This window comes from Eulemur rufifrons, chromosome 16, assembly GCF_041146395.1.
Source record: "Eulemur rufifrons isolate Redbay chromosome 16, OSU_ERuf_1, whole genome shotgun sequence".
NCBI classification, from domain to species: domain Eukaryota; kingdom Metazoa; phylum Chordata; class Mammalia; order Primates; family Lemuridae; genus Eulemur; species Eulemur rufifrons.
Window position 1 is genome coordinate 44,854,479 of NC_090998.1, and position 18,101 is coordinate 44,872,579.

Below are 18,101 nucleotides of genomic sequence, written 5' to 3' on the forward strand. Positions count from 1 at the left end.
AGCTCCAGGCCCATGCACTGAGGAGGCGGAAACGAGGGGAGCCCCCAGAGCTCCATCAGGCCCCTTCCACAGGCTCCCCAACCCGGTCCACGCCCCCCACCCCCCACCCCGCCTCCTCCCAATTGTGCATTTTTGCAGCCGGAGGCGGCTCAGAGATGGGGCTGTGAGCTTCACCCGGGGAGGGGGAGAGAGCAGCGAGGAGTAAGGCGGGGGGGTGGGATAAAGGGTTTGGATTTGGGGGCAGGGGGTGCACCCCCATCAGCAGGCCCTCCCCAAGGGGCTCGGAACTCTACCTCTTCACCCACGCCCCTGGTGCGCTTTGCCAAAGGAAAGAATAGAAAAGGAGGGGGGGGGGAGGAGGAAAAGGGGGGACCCCCCAATTGGGGGGGGCGAAGGAGAGAAGTAGCAGGACCAGAGGGGAAGGGGCTCTGCTTGCATCAGCCCACACCATGCGGACCCCGCTACTGCTGCTGCTGCTGCCCCTGCTCTCAGCTCTGGTCGCGGCTGCTATCGATGGTGAGTGAGATTCCGCGGCCCCCTTGGACCCCTGGGGGCACCCCTCCCCAGCCCCCACTCCTGCTTACGGATGGGGGAGGGAGACGCGGGAGGGGGTGCCTTTTGTTATCCCAGTCCAGCTGACACAGCAGCGGCCTGACTGGGGGCGGGGATGGGGGTCCGATTTGAGGGATGGGGGCCCTGGGCAAATGATGCTTTCGGGGGCCCCCCAGCCCAGACAAAGGCAAGAGGCCTGGATAGAGAGAAGGCTCCCCCTTTTTCTGATACTGGGATCTAGAGGCCTTCTCTTCCTATCTCTGTTCGGGGAGGGCCTCCGCCTCCCCTACATCCTCCACCACCCCCCATCTGAATTGTGAAGGAATCTGGATTTGCAATGTACGGCTGCAAAAGGGGGTGGGGGGGTGCTGTGGCCTCTGAAGCGAAGGGAAAGCCGGGCCAGGGGTACCCCGCTGGGCAGAGGGCAGGCAGGCCAGGAAGGCTGTGGGTGGGGAGAGGGAGGGCCCCCTGCTTGGGTGTGGAATCGCCCTGCGCCCCGGTGTGGAGGCCTGGGTTCTGAAGTGGGGCTCTTCCCCCTCGCAGGGCCTCTGTCAGTAGCCTGGGTAGGGCTGTATTGGGGGTCGGGTGGGGGGCTGGCCATGCTATGTGACTTTGAATTTTCCTTCTTAATTCCTGGGAGCTTTGAGAGATGAACAAACGTCAGATGTCATCGTTGGGGAAGGGGACTGGAGAATGGCTTGGAATGCTGGGGTAGGAGGGTGGGGGAGGCTGCTTTCTCCCTGACTTCTGGCTGGATCACAGTTTGGATTGGAAGGAGAGTTGGAGGTTGGATGGGGGTTATGGCTATGCCCCCACACTCCTTTAGTAAATGTGTTTATTCCCTGCCCCCCACATACATCCCATATACACACTTTGTATACTGCAGAGTTAGGCTGGGGCTAGAACTGTGTTCTTTTGGGGAAATGGGGTGCCCCTTTCCCCTTTTTCCGTCAGCTATTTTTCTCTTACGTGTGAGTCACTCGGTCAAGTCTTGCCCAAGCTTTAAGCTAGGGTCACAGGGTTGGGCTGGGCTGCTGTCCTGATTTGAGAAAGGGTGGGATCTCATCCCTTCCAGTCATCCTAGCCCTCTCATCCAAGGACAAAATTGGGCGAAGTACCATTGCGCACCCCCTCTTCTGTCTTTTAAGTCTTGCTGGGTTGGGACTGGGAAAGTTTTTCTTTGAAACCAGATTATATCCCCTATGCCAACTTGCTTCAATTTGGGTAGGAGGGTCAGAGGGTCAGAAAGCGGCTGTGCCCAGACAAAGTTATATTCATTGGCCTTCAGTCATGCCATCTGGGGGACTGTCTGTCCCCCTCCACCCCCCCACCCCCGATTTCCAGGAGGAGGAAAGAAGCTCTGCCCTGAGTACCCTCCAGGTCAGCCCTCACAGCGCCCCTGCCCAAGGCTCCCTTCATTAGCATGTTCTTGCTCTCAGCCCTGTGAGGTGAGAGGGGAAACTAAGGCAGAGAGGTTTGGGTGCAGCTGCTTCTGGGAGGGTTAGAAAAAATTTTTTGAGAGAGAGAGAGACCCATCAGGAGCCCAGTGAAGGAGGGTAGGTGGAGTTAGGCAGAAGCAAGAGCAGAGAAGGCCACCTGGCCACTCAGGAATGGGCCCCAGGTAGCTTCACTCCTGGGTCCTAAAGGGGTTCTATTTGCCACACCAAGTGGGTTGGGGGTGATTGTAAGAGGGACACTGTTCATGTTGTCCTTGACTATCTCCCTACTCTTTCTTAAAATCTCCACCCAGTCCACCTCTGCGTCCCCAGCTCGGACTGAACTCCATCTACAGCCCTAGGGAGAGGACCTGTCCCCAAACACACACCAATATTCCTACCGTGGGAATGGGAATATAAATATTCGGTTCCACCCCACTCTGGGGGGTGGGAAAGGGTGCATTGCATGGAATTGTAGGTCCAATTCTCTCCAGAGGCAGCCTAAGGAGATTCTCTTGTCCCTACCACTCCCTCTCACTTTGGCATCCATAGACATTGAACTTTCTTCTTTGCTTTCCAGAGAAGGAAACCTTCTGGCCCAGCTTATTTGACTTAGTGTCTAACCTTCCTTCTTCCTGCTATCACAGCCTTGCTGCTTTCCCTCCATGGAGCAGTCCTAGGGGCCTTCCCCACCTCTTCTGCCTTCTCTTTTATGCCTAAAACTGCCCCCTAGGGTACGCTCTTTGGGGGAGAATTCCACTCCCTGCTAGACAAAATTCAGTATACTTGCCACTGGGGAGGATGGAAAAAGATGGGGTGGAGAATGGGGAGAAGAAAGGATTATTGAGGGCCCTACTGAGATTAGGAAACATTTTGTAGTGGAAAGGGCATCCCCAGGCAGATACAGCTCAGGAAGCAGGTTGACTTCCTCCCTCTCCTCCTCTCCATCTCTACACACCCCCTTGAGCCGGTATATTACCAGTTACTGGAAAAGGTGGGCAGTGGAAGTGAGTTATGAGGCTGGGGTGTTAGCCTCCTGGCTCCCTGAGAGAAGGTCCCAAACCCCTTTCTCCCTGGTCAGAACCAGATCCTTAAACATCTCCCCTTACCTCATCTTTCAAAGCAGGGTTGTATAGGAAAATCTTTTGGGGGTTGGAGGAATATTTTGATGTTTGGGGCTGCTTCATGAGACTTCCTTTTCTTCCAATCTTGTTCCCACTCCCTTAAATTTCTCCATATTTTTGTTATCCTCAACCACTCTCCCGTCACTGGGCCTCCCGAAGGATGACAGCCGGGTCCCTGGCCAGAGTCAAATCCTGTCCAAAGCCCCCACCCTTCAAAACCTCTTCCTTACCTTTGGAAAGCCCTTGCTTACTGAAGTCTAACTCCTTTTCCTCCTGCTGCAGTCTCAGAACCCCCAAGCCTAGGGGTTTACTCCCGCCCAAGTATTCTGCTCTTGGGGTCCTTCCCACCTCTTGGACTCTCTACCTTTTAGGTCCTCCAGCTCTGGATGGGGGGCTCACTGATCTTGGGGAATCACAGTGCAGTTGAGTGGGACTGTGCAGGGGTCCCTGACTTGGTGGTGGCGGGTGTAAGCGGTCAGGGAGACTGGCCTCCACTTCTGTCCCAGACTTCAGCCTGGTTAGCAGGATCCTGTATTGTTTGGAGAAGGAAGCAGTTGGCTCTGGAGTGTTTCCGGTGCAGTGGCCTCAGGCACCAGTATAAAACCTCCCTGGGAAAGAGGTGAGGGATGTGGGAGGACAGACAGTTGTCCCTCTTGCTCCCCGAGGGAGACTACAGGCTCTCCCAGGCCTTGGTTTCCCTGGCTGAAACCAGGTTTTCGGATGGAGTTCAGTCCGAGCTGGGGACGCAGAGGTGGACTGGGTGGAGATTTTAAGAAAGGGTAGGGAGATAGTCAAGGACAACATGAACAATGTCCCTCTTACAATCACCCCCAACCCACTTGGTGTGGCAAATAGAACCCCTTTAGGACCCAGGAGTGAAGCTACCTGGGGCCCATTCCTGAGTGGCCAGGTGGCCTTCTCTGCTCTTGCTTCTGCCCAACTCCACCTACCCTCCTTCACTGGGCTCCTGATGGGTCTCTCTCTCTCTCAAAAAATTTTTTCTAACCCTCCCAGAAGCAGCTGCACCCAAGCTCCAGTTTTCCTTCCTTCCACCCCCTTGACTCCAGGGGAGGCAGTGGCCTGCATTCTAGGTCTCCCTTGGGTCAGACACTGCTAGGGCCGGTTGTACGCTGCCCCCCACCCTACTCTGAGTCTCAGTGGGGTAGTCATTCTCTGGGTTCATCCCAGGACAACTGTGTCACCATCTTGGCAACCTCTAGGCTGAGCCCCCTTCCTGTCTTTCTTGCCTGTCTGTCTGTCTGTCTGTCTGTAACTGGTGTGTGCTGTCTTGGCCTTTCAGAACCTCTCTGTCTCTCGTCTCTCTTATTGCCCATCTCTTGTGGCGTTCTCTGCCCTGACTCTCCCCATCTCCGTCACTTATCTTATTTTTTCTCTGCCTGTCTCCATTTACCTCCGTCCAGGCCTCGTGGTGTCCCCTGGGCTTTCCCACTTGCTCCTGAGCCCCCACCTCCCCATTCTGGGTATTCTTCCCCTCCCCGCCAGACCCATAGTGTCCAGTTGGGCAGTGAAAGTTCCCCCCACTTTCCTCCAAGTGCCAATTTCTTCTTTCCCCTCACTAATTTTGGGAATGGGTTTTGGAGAGATTGTTTCTAGAAGAAGGGAACTTGATACCCGTTGTGGGTTAAGAGAGAGAAAGGAGGTATTTCAGATGGAAGGAGGGAGGTTAGACTTCTGGCAGAACTTCCTCCTGACTAGGAGCCTAAGAACTGGAGAAGGATGTAGTGAGTGGGGCAAGGGCTTAGAGCTTTTACTTCTGGTGAGCACAGGCCATGTGTGTAGGGTGGGTGGGGGGAGTAGGTGGGGAAGGCTAATAAAGGCCTGGTGAGAGATATGGTGACCTCTGAAGGCATTCTAGGGGTCTGGATTTTATTTGTGGGGAAAGGAAAAGATGTTGGGGAGGTCACAGGTCAGGCTAATGTCCTACTGAGTCAATATTGACTCAGAGTGGAAGGGGAGACCCTTCCCCTCCCCTGGCGATCCAAGCCACCCCGTCTGTCCATCTGTCCAGGCCGCAAAGCAGAGGCCCAGACTCAGGAATGACAAAAATGTGTCTGAGCCTCACTGAGCTGCAGGAAGGAGCCACCGGGTAACACCCAAAATACATAAAATTCAGTGGAAAGCTCTCGGTTTGGGTCTGGGAGGCCTTTGCTGCCCCACCCCCATATGTTTGAAAGTTCAGACTCCTGTAGGCTCTGCCCCCTACTCCCTGGGCTTCCCCCCTTCCCTTAGATATATCATGCGGTTCCCTTTAGAAAACATTCCCCCACTATCTCAGAGGGGGAGCCTATCTCTCCCTCTGCTGTGTCCACTCTTGAAAAGGGCCCCAAGGGTCTCTTTCATGCTTTTCCTGCCTCTGAGCCTCCTTGTCCCTTAGGAAGCACCATCTGCAGTCTCAGCGCTCTTCTCCCTCACTCCGTCATGGGGTATCGAAGGATGGGTCCCCCTCCTCTAGAGAAGATTCTTTCAGGGCCTAGACTTTCCTGTCGCCCTCTCTTCTCTGGCCAGGCATTCTCACCCTCCTCCCCCACCCCCAAGGACCCAGAATGGGACAGAGGATGACAGCCAAGACTCAGGCAAGGCGGTGGGGTCTGTGTTGTGTCTGGACACACACCCAACCCTACACCTCCTGCCCTGGCTCCAGCTTGGTGGCCCTGGGGGCCATGGCTGGGCTGGATGCCTGGGTTTGGGGGGTGTGGGCAGGGAGTTGGCCAAGTTAGCATGGCGGTCACATTCATCTTCAGGCAAAGCTGAGAACAGACGGCCCCTGTGTCCTGGTGTTCTTCCTGCAACCTCACTCCCTCTCCTCCCACTCTAGTTCTCTCCTCCTGCTTCTCCCTCCTATCGCACCCCTCTGCATCCCATTCTGTCCCTCTCCATGTCCCCCATGCACTCCCCTCCTCTCTGAGAGCCCTGGAGGCCACCCCGTCCTTACAATCCCCAATCCCTCTCCCACTGCCAATGCCAGAGAAGGAAAGAGTCCTCCCTGCGTTTTCCCTTCTTAATCTGGCTCCACCTGCTCCATTAGTATCCACTCTGTGCCTCAGTTTCCTCACCCGTAAGATGGGGATTGCAACGGACCCACCTTACAGGGTTGTGAGCCTCTGACTGAGTTAACATGTACAGCATTTCAGATCAGTGCTGTGCTCAGCGACCATGTTAAAAAGTGTTAGCTCTCAGCCTTAGGAAGTCCCAGCTCTCACGAGGGGTGGGAGGCAGGGGATGCTGTTAGTTGCTTCAGAACTTAGGGCAAAGCTGTCCCTTCGTCTAAACTGTAGACCACAAAGGAGGGTTTTCTGGTGCTGGGTGCAGATACAGAAGGCTCAGCTGAGGGGAGTGGGGTTGGCTTTGCCTTTAAGCAGATTATAAGTTTCCTACCCCGCCTCCAACTCAGAGTAAGGCTTCCATGGGCTATGCAGCCTGCCCCAAAGTAGGTTATTTGTTTCTTTCCTCCCCTCTCCCCCTGAAGGAAATCAAAGACAGGCCTCAGCCTTCAGCCTTCTCACTTGAGATTCTGGGGCTTTCTCCCCCATCCCTAACAGGAAGGAAGTTCTTTCTCGTATCTCTCTGCAATCCGTGTGCTGCCCTGGCCCGTGGGAGATATACCCCCCTCCCCCGTCGAGTCCCCGTGCTCTGAGCCTGAGGAGATGCTGCTGGGGGACAGGGGCCCGCACCCTCCTGGTCCTTCCACTCGCCCCCATCCCCCACTCCCCTCCCTCTGCAAGAGCACATCTGGTTTGTGAATCTCTCTCATTCCAGCTTTTGGAGTTTGCCAGCTGCTGTTTCCTCTGTCGAGTTCAGGCCAAAAATGGGGGTGGGGGACAGCGGGGGGACTAAGTGAGGGCCAAAGGAGGGGGGACTGTAGCTGGAACGTGGAATGGAGGGGAGGTTAGAGTGACCAGCCAGTGACCTCAAGGCCCTGAATGTGAGCTCTGCCCTGGGGAGGACCAGGGGCACGGACCACATCCCAGGTGGGGAAGGAAGAAGTGGGTGGCATGGGGGTCTGTTTCTGGGTTCCAAACATGCCATCTGCTTCTGAGTCCCAATCTACCCCCCTATCCCCCACCCCTCTCAGCTGGCCTCGGCTGGTCAGGGGAAGCGGACGGTTCTCCGGCATGCTAACTAGGCTGGCGGGCTGTGTTTCCCGGGAAGACCTCACAGCTGGCCCAGTGGGGCAATGAACTCAGCATTATCCACCTCCTCAAGGGGCCTTTATTCCCGGCTCAGGGTGGAAGGGAGGGGAGGGGGGCTGGGGGGGCCTGGCTAGGCCATCCTTGATGTGTTTCCTGAACTCGGTCATTCTGGCCAGGGGCCTGAGTGCAGTCCCCTCTGCCAGAGATGGGGTTTAAGGAGGGAGGACATCTCCATGGGCCCCATCGGATTCCCTCCCCACCCAGAGCCCGACACTCCTTCCTTATTCTCTGTCTCTGCCCTGCGCTGAATTAGTTGTGCACACTGTCTTCTCAGGGGACTGTGGCTCCCGAGGGGCGGAGGGGGCATCTCACCCTTCCTAGGCACCCCAGTGCCTAGTGCAGCGCCTGGCACAGAGCTGGCCTTCAGCGTGTGCCAGCAGAATAGAAATGGAGTTGACACAGCCCGAGGAAAAGGCGACGAAGGGCTGGGAGACTGGGAACCCAGCCCTGGGTGGGGGTGCTGGGGGCGGGCGTCTTTCCTTCCCGTGGAGGACGTGGCGACAGGGGTTGGAGGACAGCCCCGAGTTCCTCTCTGGGGGAACGGGAGGGCTGGTGTGGGCTGCACTGGTTCAGAGCCTGCAGTCAGTTGAACCGGCTGAGCCCTGGTTTTGCCACTTGTCAGCTGTGGGACCCCAGGCAAGTCACTTGGCCCCATTTCCCCATCTGTGAAATGGTGGTATCAGTCATCCCTACTTTGTCATACTGTGGAGAGGACTAAATAAGATGATACTTGGAAAGAGCTGGTTTACCACGGTTCCCGGCACATAGTCAGCACGTAGTAAGAGTTAGCTGTTAGCATTCTTATTTCCTCCTTGGGGAATGAGGTCAGAGGATGAGAGAGAGGCAGAGAGGTCCTGGATGTGGTAATTTCACAGGCTGGCTGGGCCGAAACCAGCTCCTGGAGGTCATCCCAGCCATCCTCCTGCCTCTGCTCCCTGAGTCTCTTTTCCTGAGCAGTCTTTAGGTGCCTCTTACCTCCGAGGATGTGTCCTGCAAGTCCCCATGCCCCAGGTCTACCCAGCAGGAGACGCTGTGTCTTTAGAGAATGGAGGTGGAAGCAGGGCTCTCCGCCCTGCCCGTTCCCGCCCGCCCGGCCTCTACCGAGGTGCGAGGCTGTGTGTGCACTGGGGGGTGCCTCCACAGTTCCTGCCTGGTGGTTAGGGGTTGGGGATAGATGGGGTGATAGGTAAAGGGACCAGGAGGGTTCCAGAAGGCAGGGAAGCAGAGAGGTCAGAAAAGACCAGCCCTGGGTTTCTAGTGAGAGGAAGACAAAGAGAAAACGTGTCAAAGGCCTAACTACCCCCTTCACCATCACTGTAAGTGACCAAAGCCAGGGGATGTGTGTCTGATCAGAGTAGCCAAGAACAGCAAGGGCTTTGACCCTGCTCCTAGGGACAGGCAGCCTAGGGGACTTGGGTGGGAGGCAGTAAAATGTGCTCCTGGATCCCCCCTCCACCCACTAGATACACAGTGTCTAGGGGAGACCAAAAGCCACCCCCTGGCTTAGAGTCTGGGCCAGCTGGGGACTGATGCTGGGGAATGAGGGAGTCTTGGAGAGTTTTAGGGCCACAGAGTTGGCCTCCGCCCTTCATTTACACCCCCCTTTCCTTGCCTTGCTCCTAGTCCCTAAGACTTGCAGCCCCAAGCAGTTTGCCTGCAGAGATCAAATCACCTGCATCTCGAAGGGCTGGCGGTGTGATGGTGAGCGGGACTGCCCCGATGGCTCCGATGAGGCCCCCGAGATTTGTAAGTACCTTTCCTGGATCCCTGTCCCCCGACCCTTGACTTAGCCCTCTTCCTTTGGCAGGCATTTGGGAGCGAGACAGGTGATCTCTAGCCTCATGTGGACCTTGCTCTGTGATTTTATTTGTCCATGACACTGCTCAAACTGTCCTTTCCCCTTCTTCAAAGTGCCCGACGTGGTCTCTGGTACACTTAGAAATGGCACCTCGGATTTCTCCCTCAGCCACTAACCCTCAAGCCTGTCAGAAATGGTGTTCTCTGGCTCTCTGGGCTGACAGCTTTGCAAGAAGGTGGCACAGCCTCCCTTCTCTTCTAGCTCTTCCCTCCTCGTCCCACCTCTGAGCTTCCCTGACTGTTGACGGGAGGCCCCCAGGTCTTGCCGAGTCACCCTCCGAGTCACTTTCCGTCCCTAGGCTCCCAGGCCAAAGGCCACCGTCTCTTGCTCAGCCCCTGTCCCAGAAGCCCCACCCCTGTGCGTTTCCCGCCACCCCCGCCTTCCCCTACCCCTAATAAGTGGTGTAATCAGAGGCAGCTGTTTAAACTGGGAAAAAGGTCTCCGCCTAGCCTTCACCCTGCCAAGGCGGGGTGGGGGGGGGAATGTTGGTGGAGGACTTGCTGGCGGGACCCCAGAGTCCTGGGCAGCTGGCAGAGTCCTGGAGTCTCTACCTTCAGCCTCTGCCCTGCTTGGCTAATCTGGGCCAGGGTCTCGGCGACTCTGAATTTCCAGGTCTGTCTCTGTTCTCTCTCCTGGGCTTTATGCTACTGAAGTCCCATCCGTGTCCTCTCCTCACGCTCCCACCCATAATTATCAGGGGTAGTTTTAGGGCTGGAAAGAGAGCCACTACTTCTCTCTGCCTCACCCCGACACCCTGCCCTGGAGGGGCAGGGGCCAGGGATATTCAGCGAGTGTATCTGTGGTGGGGGTGGTTCAGCCTGGAGTCTCTTCTCACGCCACCTTCACCTGCCACACTTCTGACCTTGATGCTTGGGTGCTAGGAGTAAAGAAAGCCACGCAGAAAGGCCAGATCTGGCTCTTTTTGTTCATTCTTCCCTCAGTAAACCTGACCTTATACACACGCCCACGCTGTTCACACTCATACGCACTCCCGGGCCCATCGTAGTCACACACAGACCCACCTGGGCACTGATGCACACACCTCCACCCAGATAAGGGCACAGACATGTTCTCACAGCAGTGCAGAGTCAACACTCTCAGACACGGATGCAGAAGCACAACCTGCACTCAGACAGATGCTCCCAGACACACACACTGACATAGAAACAGGCACGTGCACACGCACGCACACGACCCCCGCCCCCGGCCTCACTCACAAAAGGGCAGGGAAACCCATACTGAGGACAGAAGCACAAGCACACGTAGAGACACGCAGATACACCCTCGCTGCACACCATTACACACACCTGCTCCCTCACTGTGCCTGTGGGCTCCTGCTCGGGCGCACACGGATAGGTGCTCCAGCACATGGACACGCTCACTCACACATACTCTCCAGGCTTAAGGCCAACAGGCAGTGGTCTGTCTACCTTATGCCTCCTCTTGGGCAACAGGGGAAGTACCAGAGACATCACTAGTTGGCCACAGCCTTTGACCCTTCCCAAATCCTTCCATGGGGCTAGTTGCTCCGAGGTTGGAAGTCTAGAATAGTGCTGTCCAATAGAAGTATATTGCAAGTCACATATGCAACTTTGAAACTTTCTAGTAGCCACATTTTAAAAGGTGAAAAGAAACAGGAGAAATTAATTTAAATATTTTATCCAGTGTATCCAAAATACTATATTTTAGTATAGTATATTATCCATATAAAATTATTAGAGGTATTTTGTATATTTTTTGGTATTAAGTCTTCAAAATCCAATGTGTATTTTATATTTACTGTTTAGCCACATTTCAAGTGCCCAGCAGCCACATGTGGAGGGTGCTATGTATTGGACAGTGCATTTCTAGAAGATTTGGCACTGCTCTTGGCCCCAGGCTCCGTGACCTGGAGAGCTGTGGGAAGGAGATGTTCTTTGTCATTTGAGCTTCTCTGCCATAGACTCTGCTTCCCTCAGCTCATCAAAACCTTTTGCCTCTGACCTCAGCCTGTGTCCTGAGCACAGAGCATTGAGACATTGGTGTCCATAGGCGTGGGGCATTTGGGGTATGGACTTTTTACTGAAGGCCTAGTTTCCGCCTCCACCTGGTTGCTTCCAGACGTGTGTGGCTACCGTTGGCAAGGGCGTAGAAGAGCTCTAGGTGGAAGAGTCTAACCAGCTTCTGAGGCCTCCTGAGATCTAAAAAACACAGGTGTCTGAAACCCTCATCCGAGTCTGCCCCATCCCCCACTCCCAGTGAACAGCTGGCCAGACAGCCCCATAGCCAGCTTGGTCATGCCAGCCCTTCTGTCTGCCCCCAGGTCCACAGAGTAAGGCCCAGCGATGCCAGCCGAACGAGCACAACTGCCTGGGCACTGAGCTGTGTATTCCCATGTCCCGTCTCTGCAACGGGGTCCAGGACTGCATGGATGGCTCAGATGAGGGGCCCCACTGCCGAGGTAAGGACTCTTCCTTGCTCTCGGGTCCCAGGTGGATGCCGTGCGTTCTCCATGGGCACCTGGTGGGATTGGAGGCCCACCATCCCAGGATTTTCTTCATACCTTCAGCGGGGTGAGGCCTTGTCCTGGTCCCCTGCCTAGATTTGCCATCAGACAGTGGAGGAAATTGGTGGGCCCCTTGGGCTTGAATCCTGGCCAGACGGCCCTGTGGGCCTCAGTGACGGGCCCTGGCCTCAGCACTTCCCTCTGGCTGTGTGTGCTTGGACAGGTCGCTACCTCTCTCCAGGCTCCAGTTTCTCATCTGTAAAATGAGAGATCAGTGTTTTTATACTTGTTTTTTAGTAGCGTGGTCCTTTCTTCGAAAGGTTTTCTATGTGAAACCTGAGTGGGAACACAGAGAGGAGCAGAGACGCGGTGATTAAAGCTGCACTTAGTGATCTAGAGTTTAGTTCACCTGCCACCCCCACCGGCGCCCTGGAAGGCACCCCGAGGAGCTGCAGATCTTTGAGGGACCCTGAAGCCGCTTTGGGCTCTCCTTCTCTGATGTTCTGTACAATCCGAGGGGGCTGATGGGAAAGCCATCCAGGCTGAGGAGGGCACATAATCGTGATAAGTCAGATTCTTCCTGTCTGTGGCTCAGGTCACCAGCTCTGCAGTCTTTCCCCTGAAGGTCCCTGCAGGCTACAGAGAGTCTGGGCCGCTGAGCAACTGGGGAGGAGTCCATGATGTGGGGGGAGACAGAGCCTCAGGCCTGCATGTCAGGGACTAGTGACTTCTCCATTCTGCTGTCCTCGGGGCCTGGGCCTGGAGCACGAGGTTGGCTGTGAGAGGCCCTGAGCAAGGCCCTGGGGGACAGACAGACTTGGTGGGGTTGGGCCGTGTCTTGTGCCACATGCATGTCAGAAAACATCTGCCTGTAGGAGGAGACACGTCTGGATCCCGTTCATTCAGTGCAGGGAGTATGGAGCGAGGGGGTTTGTGGAAGGTTTTTCCTCCTTTCCTTAGGCTGATTTTGCATGTTTTTGCCTGAAGCTCCTGGGATGGAGGCTCAGGGGCTGACTTCAATTACCACCCGCCCTCATTCTTATGGGATGTACACGTCCACGTTTACTTCCTTTGAATACCTTTTCAGTTTCAAAAACAACATAGAACCTCGAAAACCTAGGACTTGAACTTCCATCTCTGATACGACAGAAGTTGGGCCTCCTCATCCCCCCACACCATATCCAGAAGAGAAACTCTTTTCTAGGTTTTCCAGAGCAAACGATATTTTCTCCCTTTGTGGGGGAAAGCTGGACAGGCAGCCCAGATGGGCTCCCGGGTGGAAGTGGGGGGGAGAAGAATAGCTGGGGCCTGGCCCCCCACCCCAGCTCTTCCTGGCAGGCTTACTCTAAACGCCTCTAAACGTCTTAGCATCTCGGCGGCTCTCTCCTAAGGGGAGGTAGGGGGAGCGGGGGTGTGAGGCAGCTAGACAAAGGGGTCTTTGTGGCCAGGCCGCCTGGCCCCACGCAAGGCCATTAACTGGGTCGCTGGTCTGGGGGGGCAACTGCTCTCCCACCTCTCCCCCATCCTGTCCCATTCCCTTCTGTCTCCCCTGTGGAAGTGGGTCAGTGGCAGGAGAAAGATTAGAAAAGGATCCCGAGGGAAACAGTTTTGCTCCTGCTCCCCATCCTCCACCTGGACCTTGGGCCTGCTCTCTGAGCCCTCTCAGGCTCAAAGGACGGGTTGGAGGGGTGCTTCCGGGCCAGCGCTGGGATCCTGGCAAGACAGACTCGATTCCATGCCCACTCTTCACCCTCAGCTGAAGCCAACGTTGTAGTCCCCAGGCAGTGCAGAACAGAGGCATACGAAAGGGATAAGACTCACGGTCCCTGCCTCCTGTTGACCCTGACAAAGTATCAGAACCCTTCCCCGTGGGGACAGAGGTGGTCCAGAGCAGCCAGAGCAGGGAGACATGGGTTCTAAGCCATAATTGGCTGTGTGACCTTGGGCTTGTCTTATATCCTCTCTGGGCCTCAGTTTCTTCTCTTACCAAATATAAGATTTTATATTTGTATAAAGATGGAAGGGTGATTCCTAAGGCCCCTTGCATCGTTGACCCTGTAGCCCTTAGAGGTGGTTTCTGAAGGTTGCCTGGAATTGGGAGAAAGTGGTCTGCCAGGTCTGAATGTGTGTCTCTCCTGCCCCCGCACAGAGCTCCGAAGCAACTGCTCTCGCCTGGGCTGCCAACACCATTGTGTCCCCACACTCGACGGGCCCACCTGCTACTGCAACAACAGCTTTCAGCTGCAGGCAGATGGCAAGACCTGCAAAGGTACGTGAGTGCATGTGCTTATGTGCACAGGTGTGCATGCTGGGGGCCAGGTAGGGTGGGCAGGCGCAGGGGGCCTGGCTGGGGCAGGAGAAAGAAGGACGGTGCAAGAGAGGGAGGGCTACCGCTCCAGGGCATGAATGTGCACCCTAACCATTTGCTTCCACCAGGCTTTTCAAAATTCATCTTAAAATTATAGGTCATCTATAAATTTTCTTGTTGTAAAAAAGTTAAAGCATTACAGATAAAACCAAAATCCCTTTTGACAAATCTCCCTTAATTCTGGTCCCTGTCCCTTCTCTCTAGAGGTCAGCTCTATTATCAGTTTGCTATCTCTCTTTCCAGGCCCTTTGTTTATGCATTTGTGTACATGTACTCATGGAAAATCTAATCGGAAGTATTGCTTATGTGTGCTTGCTCTTTTTACATAAATGATACCACACTGACTGCCTTATTGTCAACAGTTTTCACTCATCAGTATGTTCCAGAGACCTTTTTCTGTGTTAGTATGTAGAGACCTACATCATTCTTTTAAAACCCACTGTGATGTGAGACTGCTACCACAGTTTACTTGGCCATCTCCCTATTCATGAGTAAGAGGTGCCCAATTTTTCACCGCTACAAGCAATGCAAACGTTCCTGTTTTAAATTTGCCTCCCTTGGGTCTTTGCGCAAATGCCACCTTCTTGGTGAAGCCATCCCTGACCCCTCTAAAGTCACACCCCACCCACCAGCAATCTCTATCCCTTTTCTTTCCATTGCGCAGGCACCTCTAACATACACTCTACCTTTTTGTTTCGTTTATTATTATAATAACAAATATTTCATTTTTATCAGAATATTTCAAGTTTCATGAGGACAGCAATGTGGGTCTATTTTAAAATTCACTTGTGTTCCCCCAGCACCTGGCACATAGTAGGTACTCAGGACATCTTTTCTGAATGAACGGGTGACATGTGCATGTGCCTTTCTCTAGAGTAGATTCCAAGACTGGACTTCCTGGGTGATAAACTTTGCACATTTCATGCTGTAATAGATTCTGCCAAGCTGTCCTTCAAAGTAGCTATAAGGATGGACACGCTGGTGGTATCTGAAGGGCACCGGCTTCCCTGCCCTTGTCACACTGGACATTGCCACACTCTTGCCCTTTCCTTGGCAGACTTTGACGAGTGCTCAGTGTACGGCACCTGCAGCCAGCTATGCACCAACACAGACGGCTCCTTCACGTGCGGCTGCGTCGAAGGATACCTGCTGCAGCCAGACAACCGCTCCTGCAAGGCCAAGAACGGTGGGTGGGGTTGCCTGTGGCCACAGTGTGAGGTGCCCTCTGAGCTGTTCCCCGGTGGGTGGCGGCCTGCGAGGTCCGAGGGCCCTGGCTGCACTGACTCTTCTCTCCCCATCCCCAGAGCCAGTAGACCGGTTCCCTGTGCTGTTGATTGCCAACTCCCAGAACATCCTGGCTACGTACCTGAGTGGGGCCCAGGTGTCTACCATCACACCTACTAGCACGCGGCAGACCACAGCCATGGACTTCAGCTACGCCAATGAGACCGTATGCTGGGTGCATGTTGGGGACAGTGCTGCCCAGACGCAGCTCAAGTGTGCCCGCATTCCTGGCCTAAAGGGCTTCGTGGATGAGCACACCATCAACATCTCCCTCAGTCTGCACCGTGAGTCATCTGCTCCCAGGTCGGAGGGCAGGGGAGGGCAGGGGAGATGGGCAAGAGGGACCTTGTCTGGAACAGGGGCACGGAGTTAGCCAGAGTGACCCCTGTCTGGGGCAGGAGCCTAGTCAAGATGCCCCGACTAAGGCCAAAGTGGGGACCTAGACATGATGACGCCTGTTTGGGGCCAGGGTAGAGCTTCCTCCCTTCTCTCTGAGCACATCTCTGGCTGGCTCCTGCATTCCCGGCCCAGGGATAAAGGGGCAATGAATGATCAATCTCCAGAGACCAGGGACTGTCCCTCCTCTGAGAGAGCAGCATTGATGAGACCACAGGGGACTTTCCCATGCAGGGGGAGCCAGGACTAGGGAAAGGAGATGGAGCCTGGGGAGCCCCATTAAGCTGTGGCTGAGGGCAAAGGAGCCCGGCCCCGGCTGGGTCTCTCCAGGTTCCATTGTTTCCCTCAGGGGGCATTGCCAGCACGCACGCCCCACTGCAGGGTGGGTGGGGGGTCCTGTGTCTGTGGGGCTTTGTGGCCGTGAATCAGACTATGGGAGGAGCGTGAGCCACAAGAGCATTTTAGGATATCCTGGATGTTCCCATGCGGGCTCCTCCCTAGGCTGTACTTTCCTAGGGGTGGAAGAAGGGGTGCCATAGGATGGGGCATGAGCATGGCTGGGTGTAGATCCACTGCCTGGAACAGGCCTGTTCATCTCAGATGTGGTTGCATAAACAAACAAAAAACCACAACAGCTTTAAAGTCAGAATCTGGCATCATCACATTTCCACGAAATGCACCACAGGGCTGAGGGGAAGAATCTGGCCTGTAGTTGATCTGACCCCCTGGGGGAGAAGAACTTGATCCGTGACCTTGCATAAACCAGAATTGCCTGTCTCTGCCTTGTCTTCCTAATCTGCATAATGGGTTTGAGCTTGTAAAGGACAGCACACATTTGAGGTTTCAGATTGCAAACCTTGGGCCCCTCTAGAAGATCTTCAAGTTCCTTTATTCGGTCCCTGTGATCCCCACGGAAAACAGATCCCAGGAGGTTACATTCTGGGAAAGGGTAAGGGTAAGGAGCAGGGCTTGCCCCGAGAACCCTCACTCTCTGCGGCCTCATCATATGGGCCACATCTCGGCCTTTGGCTCTTCCAGAGCATGCCCGATGGTGTCCGAGGCTCACCTGTGATCAGATGTGCTCCTCCTTGGGCTGCTGGGCTGGAGCCTGCCAAGTCTGGTTGGCTGAGCTCTTGAGGAGTGGGCCGCTCAGGGAACCCAATGGCCAGCAGGGTGGGACTGGGGCAAGACCCTGTGATACAGGCACCCTCCCCCATTCCTGGTCCTCTGCCCTACCCAACAGGCCTGTCTGGGCAAACCACTCCAGCCCTGCCTCAGGGCCAGACAGATAGGTAGGTGGCTACAGGGTACCCTGGTGGGAACCTTCTCAGCTTCTGCTCTGGCTTGGTCCCCTTATCTGACTTTCTCCCCAGGAGAAGCAGGAAATAACCACAGGCAGGTACCCCTCCCTTGGCAAATAGTCTTGCCTCCCAGTCTGCTAGACTCTTTGGGCCCCTCTGGGGCAGAGTCCAGGAGTCTGGAAGAGTCCAAGGTTCTGGGGGGAAATGCTTGTGGGGTAAATGAGTAGGTTCCTCTTGCCCCAGCTTCTGTCCCTTCCTCTCTGCCCTCCCCCACCCCATACCCCTGCCGCCTGAATGTCTGGCTGTCACCCTGAGGATGGTTGTTTTGCTCTCATCCCACAAACTAATTATGGGCCCTGAGCTGAGGATGTCTGAAGTGTCTTTCTGCTAGTACCCTCCCCCATCCCCAGGTCATTCCTCTTCCCAGGAGAGGCTGGCTGGCCTGCCATGGTGTGTGGGGTGGCCGGTCCCAGGCACTCACCTGGCAGTGCCTGCTGGCCTGTAATTAGCTCCCCAAGGAGGATGAAGGAGAAAGGATGCTGCTTTCTCTTGCTTTCTCTCTGCCCTCCGGGGCAGGCCTCCCTGCAATCATCCCATTCTTTGCTGTGACTGTGACCTCTGTTGGACCCCTGGGGCTCAGCCCCATGCAGCAGTGGTGGGCACAGAGGGAGGAGTCTGACAATTGAGAGGTGTTGGAGCCAGCGAGGCCAGCCTGCTGGTGTGAGAAGAACGGGGAGCCTGCCCCAGAGAAAACTCTGGAAACAGAAATAGAATAGAAAGAAGGAAGGAGGCCAGGAAGTGAGCCTGGTTCACATGGTTCCTGGGACATGTGAGCCAGACCTGCTCCGAGTCCTGAGAGCCCCAGAGGGCCTCCACAGCCCTGCGGGTTGTGTGCCTGCGCTGCTGACCCTTCCTGCCCTGGCCCCAGTGTCTTCCCTCAGCCTGGGTTGGGGTGGGTCAGCTCTCCCCCGCCCACCTGGGATTGCACTCCAGAGCCCATCCTCCCCTCTGCCGCCCAGCGGGAGGGCTAGGAGGCTCCCATTCCAGTGACTGACAACCTGGATTGTGAGAGCCCAAAGAGAAGGG

At 55.4% G+C, this 18,101-nt stretch overlaps 1 protein-coding gene across 1 annotated transcript in view; it reads left to right on the forward strand.

Annotated features, from left to right (window-relative positions):
* LRP1 (LDL receptor related protein 1) overlaps positions 1–18,101 on the forward strand; it is a 76,823-nt gene continuing 58,722 nt past the window's right edge. The window contains exons 1-6 of the mRNA XM_069491744.1: positions 1–516; positions 8,947–9,069; positions 11,484–11,621; positions 13,816–13,935; positions 15,092–15,220; positions 15,339–15,602. Of these exons, the coding sequence (XP_069347845.1) occupies positions 450–516; positions 8,947–9,069; positions 11,484–11,621; positions 13,816–13,935; positions 15,092–15,220; positions 15,339–15,602 (841 nt within the window). The 5' untranslated portion in view covers positions 1–449. The remainder of the gene's footprint in view (positions 517–8,946; positions 9,070–11,483; positions 11,622–13,815; positions 13,936–15,091; positions 15,221–15,338; positions 15,603–18,101) is intronic.